General features: G+C 42.0%; 1 protein-coding gene across 5 annotated transcripts in view; it reads right to left on the bottom strand.

The window, feature by feature from the left end:
• The window catches only part of TMEM178B (transmembrane protein 178B), a 236,879-nt gene that overhangs the window by 94,294 nt on the left and 121,697 nt on the right, over positions 1-20,888 (bottom strand). The window contains exons 3-4 of one of the 5 annotated variants that reach the window (XR_009207748.1): positions 14,168-15,249; positions 235-442 (exon numbers count right to left, since the gene is read on the bottom strand). The exons of 2 other annotated variants lie outside the window; for them this stretch is intronic. Coding sequence is in view for 1 of the 3 variants with exons in the window: in XM_040061744.2 (XP_039917678.1) it covers positions 2,385-2,505 (121 nt within the window). In the remaining 2 variants the exon portion in view is untranslated. Of the gene's footprint in view, positions 1-234; positions 443-2,323; positions 2,506-14,167; positions 15,250-18,722; positions 18,753-20,888 lie in introns of those variants that run through there. 2 more of the 5 variants (XM_040061744.2, XR_009207749.1) reach the window with 2 other exon arrangements.

Raw genomic sequence — 20,888 nt, 5'->3', positions numbered from 1 at the left:
GGAAGTACCTACAAGCCAGCAACTTAACTTTATCCTAGTTATTTGGTTGCAAAAACTTGCCGGTCCATCCCCTACGGAAGTAGTTGGAGAGACTGAGCAGTAGAAAAACTAGGTACATCTACCCACGCATTGGGGAGTGTGCAATGGAAGAAAATTAAGAAGACACCAAAAAAAACAATTTGTTGGAGTTCTCATTTAATTCCAGAAAAGCTACACCAGTCTCAACAAAGTAAAAAATGCCTCTGTTTTCACCAGTGTCACTGTAATCTCTGCTGCGGTTGCCACTGGGACTCAATGCTCCTAGAAGCAGAGTGGAATAATCTCTGTGATCTCTAGCCCAAATTCCTCTGGCTCCTAGACACCAGGTTCTGCCTTCTGAACACATTGGGAGAAGCAGGAGAAAAACAGAAGGATGTTGGTGTCAGTGACAATGGTCTCCTTGCTGCGAAAGATGAAAAATAAAGATGGCATTGGCCATCATGACTACAGTGATGATTATATTGCCTGGAGTTAAACAGATGAAAGAATAAATCAGGTCTTCTGTCACTGACAGGATGACAAAAGGAGTTTGTAAAGGATGTAAGTAGCCCTCAATTTTCCATTTTGACTATTTCTCCCCTTCCAAGTTCCCCCACCTCTGCAGCTGTGAGTGTAAAGAGAAGTGGTAACCATTCAAGGATACGCTGACCAAGCTAATTTGCTTGATTTGCTCCCAAATCCCTCATTCATCCACTATATCTTAAAAGGCAGCTACTAAGCCACTGGTCTAACGAAGACATTATTGCTACTAAAGCAGGGTCTTTGGCATTGTGGTGCAAATTAGCATAACGGCATCACACCCTGTGGGGGCATTAAAACAATTGCTTTTATCATTTCAGTTTAGGTCTTCAGAGATTGAAGCCTCTGATTGTGAAATTGCTCTCAGAAGTCTCATTGAAGTCATCCTGCTGTATCTTATTAGGATGAACCAAACTCCCAAGACCACGTCCGTGATTTTCTTTAGATAATACTGAAAAGGTCCAGCATGTCCTAGCTCTCGTAAAACATTTACAGCTACCTTGGTTTTCCAGTTATGTAAATACCCTTTTATCAAAAAATTATAATCTGGTTAGTTAAGGTGACTTACTCAGGCAAAAAGACAGTATATAAGTGGTTGGTCCTGCACTTTGTACAATGTCTAAAATGCAAACTGAAATTGTTCTTGTACACAACTGCAATAGAGTTATAATTCAGCATTTTTTCAGTTGCTGAATAGCTGTATATTATGCCCACACATGCCATCATTAATTTTTTGCAAAGAATAGGAATTCCCTCACCTTCATACAGGAATGTGAGGATCCCTGGTACCATGTGTTCCCTGCTTACAGAAGGAACCAATGCAATGGAAATGCACACCATACAACTGGGGCAGGAGTTCCAGCCCCTCCTCATCTGCAAGTAGACTACATGGTCTGTGAATAAACCAGACAACAGCACAGAGATGTGAATTAGCTCTGTCTAGCTCTACATAGAGGTCCAGGCAGGAGGGGTAACCATGACTCAAACACACGGTCCTGCTTCCAGACCAAGAATCTGTGTGTGTGCAGAGCATATATTTGCTACATACACAGCTCAAAAAAAGGTTTCTGTCGGGGGTTCCACTGCCCTGTCAGTTGTGTAGAGGATCCTCCTTTTCCACGCAGAACACGCGTCTGCTGGTGGAGCAGCCAAGAAATGTTTAAGCACAAAAGTTCCCTCTGCTGGATGACACCAGATTTAACTGCCTTCCCAAGACTCACTGTGCCCTTTCTAGGCCACTCTTCCAGCCTAGGAAGTCCTGCCCAGATGTGTGATATCCACCAAGCACCCTCCTGTTTCCCTGGGTCTGTGCAGCTCCAAGTACTGGCTCATTCCTGACTAACAGATACTGGGCAGGACAGATCAAGCTTGGTCAAAGCACCCAAGCTAGTTCTGTAGTAGATTTGCTTTTGAGAATGGGAACTAATAGGGTCTGTGGTTTTCCATACCTGTAATTGTCATTAAATGAAGTATCAAAAAGTTTTCAGTATACAGTCAGCGTTGATAAATCAGTGCAATTAGAGGAGCAAGGTTTCTGTACTCTTCTCATGACTATTTCAGCTGCATTCACCTCAAAACAGCTAGTTCTTTTTCAGGCCAGACCAAAAAGAGAATCAGACTCTTCAGTGCAGGGATTTCTCTTGAAGTCTGGTCCTTGGATCTTGCTGAGTTTAAGCGGTTAAGAATAGCAGTCATTGCATTTCTGACCCTGGCCTGGGGACTCCCTTTGCGCTGCAGTGCTCCACTTCTCAGTGCTGGAATGAATATTGCTTCTGTTTCTGGCTTTTCAGTGAGTCTCCCAGAGCCACTGAATTCCAGCTGCGACACTACTGTACAGGGTGGTAAACTCCAGCACACAGGCTCTCCAGAGACATGCCACAAACCACGTGTGTCTTGCTGAGCATCAGCTGTTTGTTTGCAAAGAGCTGCCTGATCATAATTCCCCACCTAAAAATACAATACATGCCCTCTTAAAATTATTTTTTTCCTCACTAGGTAGTTGCTACTGCTTTCACAGGGAAATTATGTGTTTTTCAACATCTGGGGGCATTTGTGCAAGATGGCATATTGCAAGGAGAAGTACACAAGCAATTCTTTTTATATTAAAATATGGTTTGCAGCTGTGAAGGAGACTGAAAAGACCTGTAGTGCAGTAGCTGAGAAGGGATTGATGTTATTAATTACACCTTGTCCAAGATGAATAACAAGTCCTACGGTAGTCCAACTGAAGTGGGCCACAACAGGATTTGTATTACAAGAGGCTGAATGCCATTTCCACTCTAGTTTGTGTCTGGATGATAACATAACACTGAGTGCTTTCTATGGTGGTAGATAGGTGATACAAAGTCACTTTCATGCTGCTTTCTGAGCTCTCCTCTTGCCCTGTGTTTATATAACTGAAATAAAATGTTTTCCTGTTTTGACTGTGCCAAAGAAACCATGAGCAGCTCTGCTTTGCATGCTCATCTTGCAACCCTAATAACCAGCCCCCAAAAGAGCCAAGACAGAGAGGCAGTATGTCCTGCCATCCTGAAGCCACCCTGGTCCCTCCTGAGAAGTTTCCATAAGGTTCTACAGCTCAGAATAGCAGTAGGCCTATTACTCAATACTGTTAACATACCTCTGTGACCTAAAATCCACAATCCAAACAGCAAATACTGGCCTGTGGTGTCAGCTCTCCAGCTGCTGTGATGACAGCTCAGAATGAGCTGACACCACACACAGCCTTGATATGAAGGTAGAATAAAATATGAGGCGGGAAGTGAGAATATCAAAAGGAAACATGAGAGGATGCTAGGCAAGGCAAGGCTCTTTGAAAATATGCTGAAAGACTGAGAGTGAAATAAGAAAAGTTTTCAGCTTCCCACTGTGAGTCCTCTCTGTTTTGCCCTGTGACGGGGGCTCAGTTGGGACTGACCCAAGCTGGGTAATTTCCATCCTATCACCTGCACAGCTCTCTCCTAGGGCCTGAAAAATGATCCTTATGATAGCCTTGCAAAAATAATGACAAACAACTGCAGCTCAGATGAAGCAGCAAAATGCTGAATTCCTGCAAAGTGTGGTGGGCAGCACTAACAGGGAAAAGGGATTTGCAAAAAGAACGCAAGCAGAGAAGACAACAGGTAGAGAACTGAATGTGGCAGGTGACTCAAGCAGAAGAAGTGAAGGAAGGCTGTGGCATCTAAAAATGAAGAAAAAAGAGCTGGGTAGGAGGCAGGACGAAAAGGGCAAGGCTGATGCAGCCACACAGACTGATTCATTCCAAAGGCAGCTACAGTGGCACAAACCTGAGCCATAATGGAGCAGTGAGTCAGCCCCTTATAATTAGCCCTAATTGGCAACCTGGTGAAAGCAGGAGGGTGGGAGAAACAGCAGAGCAAATTCTGTCCTATATGCACTGATGCAAATCCATAATGCGTAGTTCAAAAATTCACCTTATCAATGTTTTGTTCGGAAAGACTAAATAAACCCAACACTGTAGAGGCAAAGGGCTCTTTGAACTGCACAGAGAATCCTAAAAGATTACCATTTTCCTTTTGCAGTACAGCCATTTTCAGATCTTCAGGATTAATATCATGGTGGTTTCCACATTTTTAGTAGTTTTTCAGGAGACATCACAAGCAGAAAGGAAGTTATTTCTCATAGCACAACACAGCCACTAAAGAACAGCCTCTAACTATTTTTCATTCAATACAACTTATTTCCTTGATGAGTTAAATGTAAACAAGTTGAGAACTATATTTCTTTGAAAACAGATTTCAGTGTGGAATTTTCATCAACAGCTATTTACAGAAAAGACGTGACCCTGTGAGTCAGGACACTGGCCTCTGGGAACCTGAATTCACTTTTTAACTGAACACAATGAGTTTGATAATGTAATTCTCAGCCAAAAAAAACACTAGTAATATATTTCACAAACACACATCCTTATCCGATGTGAATGGCAATTTCTCCTCAAGATGTAGGAGTGGAGCACAGAAGCAGCTTGTCCAAGTAAAAGTGCTTGGGAGATTTAATGTATTTGCAACAGGGCCTTTCATCAGTGCATATCAGTGATATCATCTTTGTTCCTGTGCTAGTTTAATGAGAGCTAAACACAGTCACGATGTACTTGCCATAGAAGAAAAGCCTTTCATCCCTAACTGGTGACAAGGACACTCAATGTCTATGAACCCTTGTGGAAACTGAACTACAATTGAACTACAGTCCATGTTCTACTATTAGAAGTAATGGGAGATGGGTTGGGTTATGTCAGAGAGAGACTCTTCAGGCTTCCAATTGTTGGCTGCATGTGGAGCCTCAGTGGGTCTGAAGCTTCTAAAGCCACCTGGATCCACGGCTTTTCCATGCGGAATAACTCTCCTGATGCTGCTCTCTTCCCCACTACCCCCAAGCACAAGAACACCCCAGAGACCCAAGTGGCTGCACTCCTGGTGGAGGTGATGTGGCCCACACACACAGCATCGTGCCTCACTTAACAACCCTTCTGGGCTCAGGCTTCCCTTACATCAAAACCATGGATAACCAGCAAGCCAGGAAACACCTTTCTACACGTTCACGCTGCATCATGTGGCAACAGGGGCAAGGCAAGGTTCTCTCAGCCACTGAACTCACAAGGTAAAATGGGAGCCTTCCCAAACTGCTCCACCCATGCTGACAAACCCCAAATAACACCCACCAACTGCAAAACTAAGTCCAAACTTCCCTTAGAAGTGGAAGAACAGAGTAAACAGGACATTGAATTAAAGGAGGAATTTATCTTATGGAAAGGGGAAATGTAAGCACAGAACAACATGTTTCTTGCTGTCAAGCTCATCAGCACCAGAAAGGTAACTGTTCCATAGCTGCTACCCAAAGGCATTTATCTCACAGTTACAAGTAAAACTCAGTAGCCTATCTTTGGACAACAGTTTTCTACATTAAAAAACAAACAAAAAACAACAACAACAAAAACCAACCAAACAAAAACAAACAAACAAAAAACACCCCACCCTCATTCTAGAGAAAAGAAATGGACAAGAGAAACAGCAAAAAAGGCAAGTGAAGGTGCAAGGATAGAGCAGGGATTTCTTGTTTCACTGCCACACTTCCCATTTGGAAGGACAAAAAAGTGGAGAGAAACTTTTTTTTTAAGTCTCCTATCAATTATTCTTCCTGACTTAGAGCCTTCAAAAATCAGATGGGCTCAATGGTGCAGGACACCTGCTGAGCCAGAGACCATCATGCCAAACTGACCTCCAAATGTACAGGTTATTTACAAACTAATGGAGGCAGCAAGCAATTCCATTGCTGCAAGGGCTCTTTCCAGCAAGAAGGAGACCAGGAGACATCACAGGGTGATTTAATAGATCATCGAAAGCCAGCGATTGAATTTTCACATCAGACATCCATCTCGCTCCTCCGTCAGTCTTTATTACATAGAAACAGTTATAGAAGGACCTCTGTGAAGAAGCCAGAGAAAGACCTGCATTTCAAAGAAGTGAGTCAAGGTGGGAAAATTATGTCTGTGATTCACCAGAGAAGAAAACTGCTCATTTCAGTCAGGAGGAATTACTGACTAACCTGAGCAGAAGGAGAGGCAGGAGATTGGTGCGGCAAGGGGATTAGCGTTTAACTGCTCTTTGGATTTTTATTGATGTATCAATAAATTCCTTTTACTTTAAAAAAAGGCTCATCAGTGTCTTTGGAAGGACTTGTAATGGGATCTCCTGCTAGAGAAAGGATAAACCTAATTCCATCTCAAACCAGTCTTCCTTCTTTCTAATTCTCCTCATTAAAACAAGAGCAGATGTCAACAACAAATTCATGTCTGTCTCTTAAAAATTACTTATTTCCTGCTTGGGCCCCAAGCCTGAGAGATAACAAATGTTCTCCACTGCTACTGGACAGTGAAACTCAGAGGAAGGCCTTGAGGAGGATTAGACACCAAATGTCACTAGTCCTGATTATCTCTCCACCACCAACTGCCACAGAGAGCTTCTGAGAGAAGGTTGGGAATGGGATTCCCGGTGGTGGGTAGGAAAAGGCAGAATGGGAATGCAAAAATGAAGATCTCAAAGAGATCAAGGAAATCTTTCCTCAGCCCAAAATTTGTTAGGGCTGGAGCAAGTCCCATCAAAAAAATGGTGAAAGTAGAAAATTAGAGTCAGTTGAGGGAAGGATAAAAAGAGCAAAACTTTGAAGACTTCTTTTTCTGACTTTCTATATTTCACCTCTGTGTACAGCAATTTCCTTCTCTCCTTGGTCTTTTACAGCTAGGGCCTACAGAATGATTTAAACAATGTGTATTAATCCATCATTCATGCTGTATGCTTCCAATGAGCTATTGAATACTCTCTCACAGATATGCAACTGTGGAGAGCAAAACAGGTGAAGCAGGTTTGGAGGTAGCATTTGGCTGAAACAGTGGGTGTGGAGCCCGGGCCTGGCTGTCAGCAAAATGCAGCTTCAGGAGGGCTGAAGAGTGAGACTAGAAGTCCTTTGCTATGGGATGCTGCCTGCTGGAGAAATGATAGCAGAGTGTGGTATTTTGGAGGGACCCTGGTCACAAGTCAGGAACCAGGTCTCTACACTCATCAATGGCATTCAAGCACCAAGAGCAAATCTGGAGTACTCTGTGGCAAAAGAGTAAACATAGAAAGGTCTAACAGTAGAGAAGCCTAAATGGAAAAAAAGAACCAAAACAAAACCTATTTACAGAACACTGAAAAGTCACTTTGCCCTTTTTTGTGTTGTTTTTGCAGCTCCTAGTTCCTCCTAACCCTGACAGCACAAAATAGAAGTGTATACAAAAAAAAAAAAAGTCGTTTAAAAAAACAAACAAACAAAAACACCTGAAACAAACACTTCTAGAAATTTTCTAGTTGGAAATCTAGAGAAAATGATGAACCTATTCCACCTCCCTACCTCCTCTTTCCCCAAACACATCCGACAAGAAGACACAGGTAACAGACATTGTCAGTTCCTGAACTACACACTCATTTTTGATGGAGAGAAATCAGAAATTCAGTTCTCACCCACCTCCACCCACCCACTGGAGCTGAAAATGATAGTTCAAATTAAAATGATGAAATTTCCCTTTTAGTCTCCAGGGGTGTGGAGAGTTTTGGTGGTGGGAAGAGCAATTTTATGTAGTCTTTTCATTATTTTTACTTTTTTCCTTTTTCTTTCTTTTTTTTTTTTTTTTTTTTGTACCAAGTGTGAGACAAAAAAAAAAAAAAAAAAGAAAAGAAAAAAAAGTGCTGTATTTGTCTTGTTGAGTTGTGAAAGGTGTGAAAATAACCATTCTGTGAGATAAGTAAAGAGCTGCTTCCCCCCCTTCCATCAAAGCTACTACACCCACAGCCCATGAAGAACAGAAACCAGTGAGAACTGGGATTGGGGAGCATGAAGAGCAGGAATACCCTGTTTTTAATTCAGAAGTTGTCTCTGGCAGTCTTTTGCCTCTCTTGTCTCTGGTCTCCATGACAACAGCAGCCCAGCAGAAGCATCCTTCTCCTGCCGGCTCCAGCACAGATGAATTCAACCAGGGGTCAAAAGCAGCCTGGCTTTCAGGGAAGCAAGAAAATGTGCTGTCTTCCTTCCTTTCCACTGCCAGCCTCTTTTGTGATTGTTTTTTCTCTTTTATACACTGGGGTGGGGGCTAACCTGTCACACTTCTGTTTTTCCTCAGAAAGAAATGTGTTTTCTTTTCAGTCGTCTCTCAGTCAGACAGCCTGATCAGCCATATTGCATGTGGGTCGGGAAGCTCGGGACACAGACATGCCAACAGAAAGCCAGGATGGAATAGAGGCCTCCAGCCAAATGGTTGGACAAACATGTCATGAGACATGCTGGGGGAGGGCTGTTCAAGCAACCCCCACACTGGATTAATGAATAAAAGCAGGGGCTGCACCGCTGAGCAATTGTAATAATTGCTGCATTGTTGTTTGTTGTCTTGTTCCTTAAATATCTTGTTTGAAAATCCAGGAAGCTCAACTGACATCATCCAAATTGACAGGAGAAATTTATTACTCTCTACTCCCTCTCTGCATTTCTTCTACTTAAAATGTTTCAAATACCTGGTTAAAGAGCAAAAGCACCACTGGAAAACCTACTCCATGGACAAATCAGCTGTGCAGTGGAGAAAAGAGAGACCTTAATTGAGCAAAAAGTCCTACATTACTTGGACAATACTCAGAAAGAATGCATTAACCAAAATCAGAATCAGTTTGCAGAAAAAAATGAACCATTCTCACTGAATATTTTATCTGGGCCTAAAAATTGTCCCAATTATTTTTCTGAGTTCTTTGGGTTTGACAGTAAGCTTTGTGTAAGGCTACAGAGACATAAAGATAACTTGTTAAATGGCTCAGTACTTTCTGAACACCTCTGTTACCATAGGGTACTCATGAATATAAACAGGAGAGAACAACATTAGTCCTACAGCAAAATATATCACCCTGTGCTGAGGTTCAACGTTTTGCTTAATCTGAAAGAGTCATGGAAGAGAGGAGGGTGGCTAAACTGCACCCTTGCTTCTCCGCCCCTTCCTTCTCACTTTGTCTTTTATAAACTCACCAGCCCTCTCAATCCCTACCACAGCCTCTTGCAGATTTTAGACAAGGCTAGGACCAGGAGATATGTCTAGGTCCATCTTGGCTCCAAGGCCAAGCTGTTTGCTGTCCCACCCTCAATCCTTGCTTTTGTTTCAGGGATGGGCAGGAGGAGCTGGTGTTGCTGCTGAGAGTCAGGAGCACCACAGGCCAACAAAGTGTCACCCATCTGTGTGATGAGGAACCACCCCTGGGCAGCGGGAGACTAAAATCTGAGACACGTTTTTAACACTGTCACCACACATGGTGCTGTGTGAGGCTCTGCTGCCAAGAAGTGTGGTATCAGATGGTATCCTGGGGTCTGCTTCCTTTTTGGAGAGCAAAGCATTTAAATGCTTGTGAAATGGCTTCAGTCCTCTCTCCAGGCTGGGAGGTGCCACCAGCTGCCTCTCTCCATCCTCTCATTACATTCAGATGTGCCTCAGAGAGGGTACTGTTCTCCAACACCAGAAAGACAAGAAAACTCTCAGAAGTACAACTGTGGTCTTTAGGTGGTTGTGGGTCCTTCCCACTCATTCCACCCACTCCCAAACTTGTTTTCAGATGTCACAACCACTCCTACTCTGCTTCCACAGGTCCCATGTAGTCTTCCTCAGTTTCCACCTGCCTCCCCCTTGCTTCCTTTGCATCTCCACTCACTCGACCCACTCCTGTTCCACTTCTGTGCGTCATTCCACTTCGGGCATGGGGAAGGGTTGACAGCCTTAATGCTGAGGTATTACAGACTGCCCCCACTCCTTTCGCTTCTCTCTCCCCAACCTTGCACCTATTTATATTGATGATAAACTTCCATCTCCCCCCTCCAGTACTCCCCTGATGGCCTAAAAAGCATAGCTACTAATTTTGATTACCCATCTGGTCCCTATTTCACAAGTAATCCTCATGGCAGAGATTGCAAGAATATTTTGGAAAAACTTCTAAAAAGCCAGTATTTCCTTAGCCCAGAGGTCACCACTGCATGAATCCCTAGGGTTACCTTTACAGCACTAAAGACAGACAGCCCCAGAGCTAGCATGAGTTTTCAGATTTGGGGAAGCACTGTGGTGGTTCCAGAGAAAATAAAACAGCTTTGTTTCCTCAAGATAACAAATATCGAACAAAGCCAAGGTGGGATGAAAGGGAACACAAAGGATAAGGAGGACTGTGACGAGCTGACAGGACCTTGTTTCTTCCCTATACAGCTACACTGAGGTACACTTTTTCACATCTGAGGATTTTGACTAACATCCAGCACACCAGTTAATAACCTCCAGAACAGCAAAGCCTTGGATGCTTGGTCAGTAAAGCTTTCACTCACAGGCATCCTCAAGCTATAATGGAAGCAGATGTCAATTTACCTTGGGAGGCTTTATTGTAAGAGACACTTGAAATGTCCTGAGAGGGTGTACTCAAAGACAGGAATGCACACAAACACACACTGTCACCTTCTACTTTTAAACAATCACAGTGGTATGGTGGAGGTTTTAAATCATCCTGCTGTTGAAGGGAGAGGCACACTGACTGGAATGAGGTTGACCCAGGAGATGAATTTAGAATTAGAAGCCAAGAATAATATGTCTGTTCTTCTGATTTTCAAAGTAGAAAACAAGGTGGAGAGTGAAGAGAGACTGGAAGAGAAGTGGAGTACGTAATTGCCTAATTAACAGGATTTTCTTCACTGATTATAATCACTTTCAAATTAAAGAGAGTTTAACTGCATCATAACCAATTTTTTTTTTTTTTTAAGAGAAATGCCAGCAGTGTCCAGAAGATCACTGCAAGATTGGAGCTCCAAAGCTGGAGGTCTCATTAGTGACCTGGGCCCAAATTTTCACAGCTGGCCTAACCTGGCATGACTCCAGTGAAGTCAGCAGATTAAATACAACCTCAAGACTCATTCGCCTACTGTGCTGTGGAAGAGTGGAAATGCAAATCTTATCTGGGTTTTTTGGCAGCATCCAAGAATGTTCAATCAAACTGCAGAAAGGATTTCAGCAATTATTTTGGAAAAAGATGCTCGGTAAGCCATACACTATTATGCTGTGAGATGGGCGAACAGGACATGTTCTGCAAGGCAACAGCTCAAATTTCATGAGATGAAAATTTCATGCTACGCTCCGAACTGCAGAATTTTCATGCATGTTTTTTTACTGCTGCAGACTGGTATTTGGGCATCCGAACTTTGGACTGATTGCATATTCAGTCATCATTTATTTGTGTAAGTGAAACATGCTACAAATTTGCATTCATTACCTTTCAAGCTTAGTTTGCCTCTTTTTTTTTCTTTTCAACCACAAGCAAGCAATACTAACAAACTCTTCAAAAGCATTGTCTTTGTGAAACTCCACATTAGTTATGGCAAAATTAAAAAATATTGCAAAAAACAGCAGGATGTTGCACCAAATCTCTGAACATTTCAAGTGAAGAGCACCCTCGGAGACACATGATAACCACAAGAGTATGTAAAACATTTTGCTTGCCCTGGTTAATTTTTTTCTGTATGATAGCTGCAGAAAGATCCAGTGATAGCTCTTTCCCAACTGAAGAGAGGCACTGGGCACTTTAAATTAAAATTTTTATGAGTGAAATGGACTTTGATCACTTACATGTGGAATGACCTTATACTGCAAAATGAAGAGCCATCTTTACTAATGAACTAATGGCTCCCTGCAGAGAACATAATGCCATTCCCTGCACTACACCGGATCTTTTTCTTCCTTTGAGGAACTATCACAAACATTATCAACTTCCCAGCAGAAAAGAAAATGACCTTAGGAAACTACACTTATATTTTCTCTATATTTTACAATAAAAATACACCTGTATGCATAATTTCTTCAATAAGCCCACAATATTCTTATATTTGAAAAAACAAGAGTACACAAAGACACAGAAAGCATGGTGTAAATACGCAAATTTTACACGCAAATTTTTACCTAAAACTCGGACATCTACAAGCACAGACTTGGGCACATCTAACATGCATTCCCACTCCTGAAACACAGAGCTTACTTTAACAAGCAGTAAATAACAATGACAGATGTTCACCATGCTTATTCAGAAATACATTTTCACTCTTGCTTATTCCCCTATACACACACCTGTGTGATCACTGTTGTGATCCTATAGCTGTGAGTTAGCATCATGCTGTGTGAGCCACAGCCACATGCAGATGGAACATTACATTCCTGTAATGCCGTGCAAGGGTCCTGTACCCTTTGCTAAAACATGCACATGCAAATAATCTCCCGGGATTCAAACAAAGGCATTACAATTAAGAAATCTCTTCAGGTTACCTAACCCATTCTCTGCTAGTATAGCAAAACTCCCTCGAGTTCACTTCCTATTTACATTGTAGATGACAAAGACACATCTGACTGTACACAGAGGTGCAAAGCATTTCTCAGGAGCACTGAGGGTCCAAACACATAAAAAAGCCAAGTGCACATATTAGTCTTCACAGAAGGCAACAAACAGAAATACACTATGTATTGTCTCACATAAAGCATTTCCCCCCAGAATAAAGAGATATGATAGATGTCTGACCCTGGTCTCCCTGGGGAGCTGAAATGACATCTCTAGCTGCCTGTTTATCACCTCCAGTCCTTGACAGTACTGGCAAGGCCATCCATATTGCTGACACTTCCCTCCGCCCTCACCTCACTGCCACCCTCGCTTGCTATGGCTGGGTAGTCCTGCTAATGTTGCCATTTACAAGAACAGCTGAGACAGTAGTGCTGATAAAGCATTCCTAAATCGCCATTATCGATTCAACAGGCGTACAGAAAGCCGGGGGGTGCTCACAATTTGTCTGTGTACTTGCGAGAAGGAGGGAGAGTTGCAGAGTGCAGAGCCGCCTCCCTCTGTGCCGATACGCCTGGCTCCCTGCGTCTCCTGAGCACACACCATCCCCAGGCTGGCCCTGGATGCTGAACACGTCTGCCAAACCCATCAGCAACTTGGCCCTTTGCCATAAATCAATAAGTTCTCTTTAGAATTCTACCTTCCAAAAATATTTACTGTACATAATTTCATATAATACTCTCCTGGATAAAGAGCTGACATGTTTAATTACTGGCTCAAGTGTTTTTCTTCTGGAGAATACTGTACATCCAGCCAGGAACATGGACAAACACATCGAATTTTTAATCTGTTGTGAGCTTGGGGAGAGAGAAATTTCAGCCTAGAGACTCTCCTCCTAGGGTGAGTTTGGGTTTGGCCAAAGCAGCGTCCTGCCCACATAGCTGGAACCAGCTCTGCCTTGCCAACACCTGAAGGATTTTCAGGAAGGGAAGAGGGGCTGAAAAAACAACTCATATCTTAATCAGATCAGCAGATCACTGTTGCCATTGATTTGATGGTATGACCACTTATCCTGGAGGGACTTGACTGAAAAGCACTGGCAAAATTGTATATCACCCATTACTGCTTTGTAGCTTCAGATATCTGAGACCCTTGTTGATGGGCCAGACTAACCACACAGAAGAAATCCACCATTTTTTTCCTCTCAGATTTTAGACTATAGTTCTGCTTGAAAACAATTTTTTATATTTAAACCCTCATTTTCCCTTTGTTTTTATTTTCCACCTCAGCACGTACATACTGCCAATTTGTCAAACCTGACATCCTTGTCAAAAGCAATGCCTCCCCCCTCCCGCACTCAAGATGCAAACCTAGAGACTACCACCAGCTACTGTGGCTTGGGTTTAGCCTTTCTGGAGTCTCCTTACGAACAAGCAACCCAGCTGCGGAGTTTTAATTTCAGGATCACATTCTTTGATCACTTATCCCATGCTGCCTGCTCTAAATTGCATAAGCTCAGTGCATAATACTTTGATGGTGTGGTCAGAACCAGGTTTAAAATGCTGAATACAGGTGCAGGAAGAGAAGGTTGCTTGTGAGATGAGAACACTTGAGGAGCCTCAATAAATACAGTTCACACATACTTTTGCAGACTTTGACTTCTGAATATCCAAAAGCTCCAAAACTTAAGAAGACTCAGCAGTGCACACAGATATAAATTATCTCACACTCACCTTTGCGGGAATGAAAATATCCCATTTTGCTTATGCTGCTGAGAAGTTCCTAGTGACCCCTGCCAACTGCTTCCCTTTGATGATCAGATGAAATCACAGCTCTGCATCAAAATCCAGAAGCAAAGTCAACTTTGCCCTAGTACTTTAAGAGAAAATGTTCTTTTTTCCCTGCATAATACACATTAACAAAATTTTCTCGGGAAATATGTATATCCCACTTCTCTCACTTTTTTATGAGAAGGTCCAATTGATCAAGGTGTGGGTGAAGCAGCTTCTCTTTGTGTATACTTTTGTTGTTAATATTGCTGCTGTCTTTCAGTAAATTGTTATCTCAACCCATAGTCTGTGCCTTTGCCCATCTCTTGCCAAAGGAGGTGGAGGAAAGAGGAGTGGCTTATATGGAGTTTAATTTCCAGCTGGTGATAATCCACCACAATCCCTTATTCAAAACAGAACCCAAATTTCATCTTGTTCTCAGAGGAATCCTTTGAACTAACCCTCAGTGACTTCTGATCGCAGTTAAAGCTTGGTGATCACTTCCAAATGCAAATCAAAACATACTTCTAAAGTAGCAGATGTACTTTGAGCAGAAAGGTATAAATTTAGACCCAAATGTTTTCACAGGAAGAGCTTTATCAGATTTGCTGACAAATTTGCTCTGTCTCTCATAATGTGGGCATATTCTCTGCAAAGATTGATTTGTTTTATTGTTGTTTGGTTGGTTGATTAAGGGCTTTTGGCACCAAGGCTGGTCTTGGTTGGTCAGAATGGTCACTAGCTTGAACACGGCCTAAACCAAATTGGAAGCAAAAGTGCCCCTGCCTCCCTTGCCTCTGAGGAAAGCAGAGTGGCCTGCCACGGTGCTGTGGTGGATCTGACACTGTGTGCAGAGCTGACGTGATGCTGCGGTGGGTGGAACGCTGTTATGCGTGACAGACATCCCGTGCTGACGACAACACGCGTGCCCACAGCTCACAAAGCTGTGAACAGGATTCACTACATAGCTCTTGAAATGCAAAGAATATGAAAGAATTTGGAAGCTCTTCTGCTAAAAACAGTCTGAAACCTTCAGAATAGCATAGCTGTGGAATGGATAGAGAAGCTTATGTTACATGCATGATCCAGTCATGCGCCATGCAATTTGTCTACATGTAATAACAGATCACTCCTGACAGTGCACCTCAGTCTTCATCTGCTGCACTTTCTGCTTTTCTTGTCCCCAGACAGCCTTACGCAGAGGCTGCCTCTCATGCCAAATTTACTGCTAGTGACGAACATCTCACATGTAAAAATAGCCCTGAACCAAATATCTTTTTCTGGCCAATTCCACAGGGCTGAGAGAATACAAATTAAGAACAAACATTAAGATTTCACACCTGAAGTTAAAAATCCTCCTGATCTGTGCACTGTATATATCTGGTACTCTTATAAGCGACATTCAGACCTGTAGTCTCCAGATCACCTCTAATGACCAGTTCTAGAGAGAAACCATGGATTTGTTTTTCATGTGACTTAACAACAGTCACTGAAAGCAGCGTATTAAGAGGTATGAATCAGGCACTACATCAGCTTATGAAACAGATTTAAGATGCAGTCAGTGTATTTACCATTCTATATTCATGTATCCTTGTCTCTGGTCCCTCTAGAAAAGAAGAGGGCTTTGCTCTTCCATAGCATACTGCATACCAGCTCCCTGCTTTTCACACAGGCTAACTCCTGTTCTCCCCAGGAATTGCTTATCAGAGTCTCCAGCATTGTTTAGCTGGCTATAAACCAGCAAGCAAGTTCTGTCTCCATGGTGAATGATTCTTTGTCATCTTTTCCTCAAAGCTTTCTAATTAGACATCCTGTAATTTGGAGCTTTTCTGTAATATATTTGCAGTGGGGCGGGCGGCTATGTGCGTAGAGAATGAAAATTAAAACACGGCAGTGAATTGGCAGTCTGTAAATAATTGCAATAAATAAACAAATTTTTAATTTTTTTGTTAATGAGACAGGGACTGCATCTTCCTTTCAGGCAAGCAGCTGGTCATTTTATTTCTTCATCCTTAAATCCTCAAACCAATCTGTCATAACAAACAACACCAGTTTCCACCTATTCTTAACATCATGGGATAACATGTCCAATTTTGGAGGTCCATCCCAAAAGTCTGGGGCTGAAGTAAAGAATGGATGCAAAGAAAGTGAGACTGCAATAAAATTATGTGTCATTTAATAAGACATTCACCTCCAATTTGAAATTTCTTCTCTAGTCAAGAGCTGATCAAAATTTGTTATCATTTACCAATCATCTCGCTGGCTTTTCCTTTAAGAAATGTGCTGCTGATTTCATTTGGTTCCCTTTGGACTGGCATTTACCTCAGAAAAGGAATTTTTACAGTGGGTATTACTTATCAGGCCACAGAAACATGCCAAAATAAAAAAGAATACCCCACACTGAAGGGGGTGGGGGGGTGACGGGGGTAGTGGGACAGAGGAGCAAAGGGAAAAAACAGATCTAATGATTCAAATGACTGCTTTTCCCACCAAAGATCCACATAGCTTAAATTCTTATGGCTGTGTCCCTGCCCTTCTCATGATCACTTGGCCATTCAGAACTTGGAGTCCTGGACACTGGGCGCAGTCTCCTCTGAGAAGGCTCCTGGGCAGCACCAAGGGAGTGAAGACTGTACTATCTGGCAGACACCGTACCCCCCTCAGGAATCTCCAAGCATGGAGTGAGTTCAAAACCTAGACCCTTCCCATTGCACATACTCAATCCTGACAGAATAATACTTTCTACTATCAATACTTTCTATTGGAGTATTCAATCCTTATTCAAGCAATAAGTAAGGTCTCTGCTACTGCCTTCTAAATAAAATATTCATATACAAAATAATGTGGCTTTACATGATACATAGGCTTGGATGTACATCACTCTCTCCAGCTTTTTCAACATGGCTAGGAATATTGCAAAGAAAAACTGAAATTTCATCAGTGTCTCACTCGTTCCCTGGCTGAAGTTGTAAACCACTGCTTCTAATAATGCAATCAACTCCACAGAAATATATTGCATTGTCACAAAGACAGGCTTACGGTTTCAATTTAGGAATAATTAGATGGAACAGATGTGAATGTCAAGAGTATCTGTGTCTGCAAATTCTTCCAATAATGCATCTGATGACCACAAAATGTTTTATGAGGTTCAAGCCTCATCCACAGCTAATGGCTCCCAGTTAATAGAAGCAGTCAAAGGGCAAAGAAAGGAGAGGGGGCATTCATGAATATTTATGAAGCAAAATAAGCAACCAAGATATTCCCTTTTAACAGGCTTCATTACTTTTTTCACTCTCCTGATGAAGTAACAGTATTAAAATCCAGGCATTTGAATGTTTCTCATCCACCACTCACAATCAGACTCATAAAATCATTTGAACATACATATATTTATACCTACAAATGCAAACAAGAAAAGTCAGACACAGTCTATTGTTCTTAAACTATTTTGTTGCTTGAGGACAGGACCAGATTGACAGACAGCCTTCTTCTGTGCCTCATTCCACAAGCTGCTGAGTGTCTCCTGAAAACACTTGGGCCCTTCTCAGAGGCATGAACAGAAGATGAGAGCCAAGCTTTCCTGAAAGATGTTCAGCAGTTGGCAGGATTACTATTTTCATCCTCTAACCAGAGGTGGTCTGGGAAGGCTTCAACAACATGGCTTGTGTCTGTGCCCTTGGGCAGCATGGCTAACTTCTAACAGAAAGCTAATTCCTTGTCAGCCTTGGTTATTCCTTAATATTTCTGCTGAGAAAAATGATGGGAATGGGCCCAGATGTCTATAGGCACGTAAAAACTTAGGGGCATCAAGGCCTAACAATCCTCATTACATTTTCCTATCAGCAATTTACTACTTTACTACTGATTTACTACTCCAGGCAGGCTGGAGTTGCCTGGAACCATACCAGCCTGCTTGTCTGAAGCAGTAGGCTAACACCAGCAAGCAGTTCTACAGCTGGACTTTCTTAATCTGCTACAGACCCTGAATGCCAGAGGTTACAGGAGGACTCTCTCCACCTAGGTGTGATGCCAGGCAGTCATCAGCATATTCAAAGGCAGAAAGTGATGGATATAGGAGTAGATAGGCCCTCTGCATGCTGGGTTTATTCACAGCACTGTCATAGTTCACCACAGATTGCTGGCAGAAATTGCAAACACATCAAACCAGGCATGAATCTCTGAGTTCCTGCCCAGGTCCATAGAACCCACACTGTCAGAGAAGTGTGCTTGCAGAAAACGTGCTCCATGTACCACCACAAGATACAGTAACGTACCTAAATTCAAACCACAGCACACAGAGACGGGTTACAATTGTAAATGCAATGCATCTTGTCCTCTCTGCTGCTCCCAGCTGCACACTCAACAGACATGGTGCTGCAGAAACAAAGTTTGGCAAAACCTCAAAGAATAATACTCAGACACACTAATTGAGACAACCTAGTTGATACAGAGAACATTCCCTTGGGCTGAAGTTCAATCCCAGGACCTTGGGAGAAGAAGGCTCCAACCAGCCCTTCTCTGCCTCCCGAGCAGTCTTGATCCTGAAAACCTGTGGGAGGATGAGGGTAACATGAGCTACATATGCCCAGCTATGTACTCGCAAGCTCTAAGGATCAAACAGAGACCATTTAACAGTATTAAAAGCCTCTGTATCTTGAGCTTCAAAAATAAGTCTTAGTTGGGCCTGGGATTCCAGACTTTTAAATGTGAAAATGTGCTGAGTCAGGAGGTTCTCAAACTAAGCCCCTTGATAGCAACCATATAAAATCCCCATATCCTGGCCTGATGCTCTTGGTTAGTCCTACCAACTCTGTTCTATTAAAAAAAAAAAAAAAAAAAAAAAAAAAAAAAAAAAAAAAAAAAGGGTAGACAGAAAAGGTGACAAAGGCCATAGCATCTTCTCTTGGTGTCTTTCAGTGTTTTGGTTATCATGATGAAGTCCAAATAGGAAGATGCACATTCTCCCAGAGACTGGTGTCCAGACTGGCATGTCAGTGGTGCAGAAGGTTTGAAATGGCAGCTTGAGAAGACACAGATTTTTTTCAGAGCTCAGCAGCACATGCACGCAGTCTGCTGACACAGCCTGGGCAACTCCTCCATACACCATTCAGAACATTCAGAATTCAGAAGCTCCCAAAAACATGGTGCCCATAGACACATTGCTCAGATCAAGGCAAAGGTCCTCACTGATTTCTTTAGCCTCCAAACTCTTCAATCTTTCAGGAGGCTGAAACAGTTTTCTTGGGTTTCTTTCCTGTGGACACTTCTAACAACAAAAAATTCAGATTCTTCTCATAAAAAGCCTCTACAAGTAATTCAAACTTCTATGAGAAAACAAAATGCTAAAAATTCTGGTTTGGATCAAATGCCTGTCTACATGTTCTAGCTTTCAGTTAATGATTTGTAAACAGAGATATACTCTTACAGGAAAAATGCTGAAAACAAGAAAAAAAAAACAAACAACCCAGTTTAGACCAAAATTATATTTCACATCAAAAGAACTCTTGATAGGTAATTTTTCTACCCATCTCTACCGAAAATTGTATGCATCAGATATGCCATTTTGGCACTTCTTCCATATGGAATGGTACATCTTTTTAGCACTTTCCTGGGGCAGCTTCTCAAGCAGCTTTCGACATCTACAGCCGTATACCCTACTGTTTGGACCTTCTGCTTGTAAATCTTTCAGTCTTGATTGCTCTCAAATTATCAATGTCTATACATGTACTCAGTCCTTTTAACAGCTCTTGACCTCTTATCCTTACCTGTACAAGTAAACCACATTAATTCTGGAGATTTTTAGGAAAGAGTACACAGTTAATGGATATTCTAGAATTAAGTATGGATCAACCTGTCTATGCCATTTCAGCTCCCTGCTGTTAAATGTGCAATGTTTCAGCAAGACATATACCATGAAAAATCTCATAGAAGCCTGCATGAGAATAGAACCGGAACTGTCTTCCTTACAGTAGGAAAATGTTCCTTCTTTCTTTAAAACACCCTTTAGTGCATCATAATTGATAATGTACTTTTTTGTGTTTGAAACAATGAATTTTATCTTTGTTTTGCATTAGCATAATAAGCATGAGACTCCTGTGATATCCGTGCAGCTATTTTTAATTTATTTCAATAGAAAGGCAACTAGGTTTTCATTCTGCACTTATTCTCATAGGCAAGAGATTTGTTTCCCACATATTCATCACTCCTGAAAGCCAGTGCAATCCCGATAATCAGATTATATCACTTATTTGTCTAACGTACAATTTTTTGCCAAAATGAGAGGAATAAGCAACAACCTTTGCTTCAGTATAAATTGGGATAGATTTGGCATTCATGGCTCACATCTGTTACACTACACTCAATACTGCAATATTGCAAAATGTACTTAAGTCATTAACGGATTCTGAAATATATATACGCATGGTCTAAACTACAATTCATCCATAAAGTATTGTTGCCAATGCCTGGAAATATTTGGGGTCAAGTAAAGTTGAAGGCCATTAGTCACTTCTAAGCTCTTGATTCCAGTCTGCTCCCTCTGACACCTAGCTGCAAGAAGTAGTGGCTTCTCAAGTACACCTGCAATTTTCTGTATGGTTCTCAAATGTGCTCAGAACCTTTCAACGCCTTTAATAAAAGTTTTGCTAAATGTATACAAGTGGATGCTTCATAAATTTTCAACATA

The sequence above is a fragment of the Hirundo rustica genome, chromosome 4 (assembly GCF_015227805.2).
Source record: "Hirundo rustica isolate bHirRus1 chromosome 4, bHirRus1.pri.v3, whole genome shotgun sequence".
NCBI lineage: Eukaryota > Metazoa > Chordata > Aves > Passeriformes > Hirundinidae > Hirundo > Hirundo rustica.
Note: the sequence above shows the minus strand (reverse complement) of the source record. Positions and strands in the feature narration are given on the sequence as shown.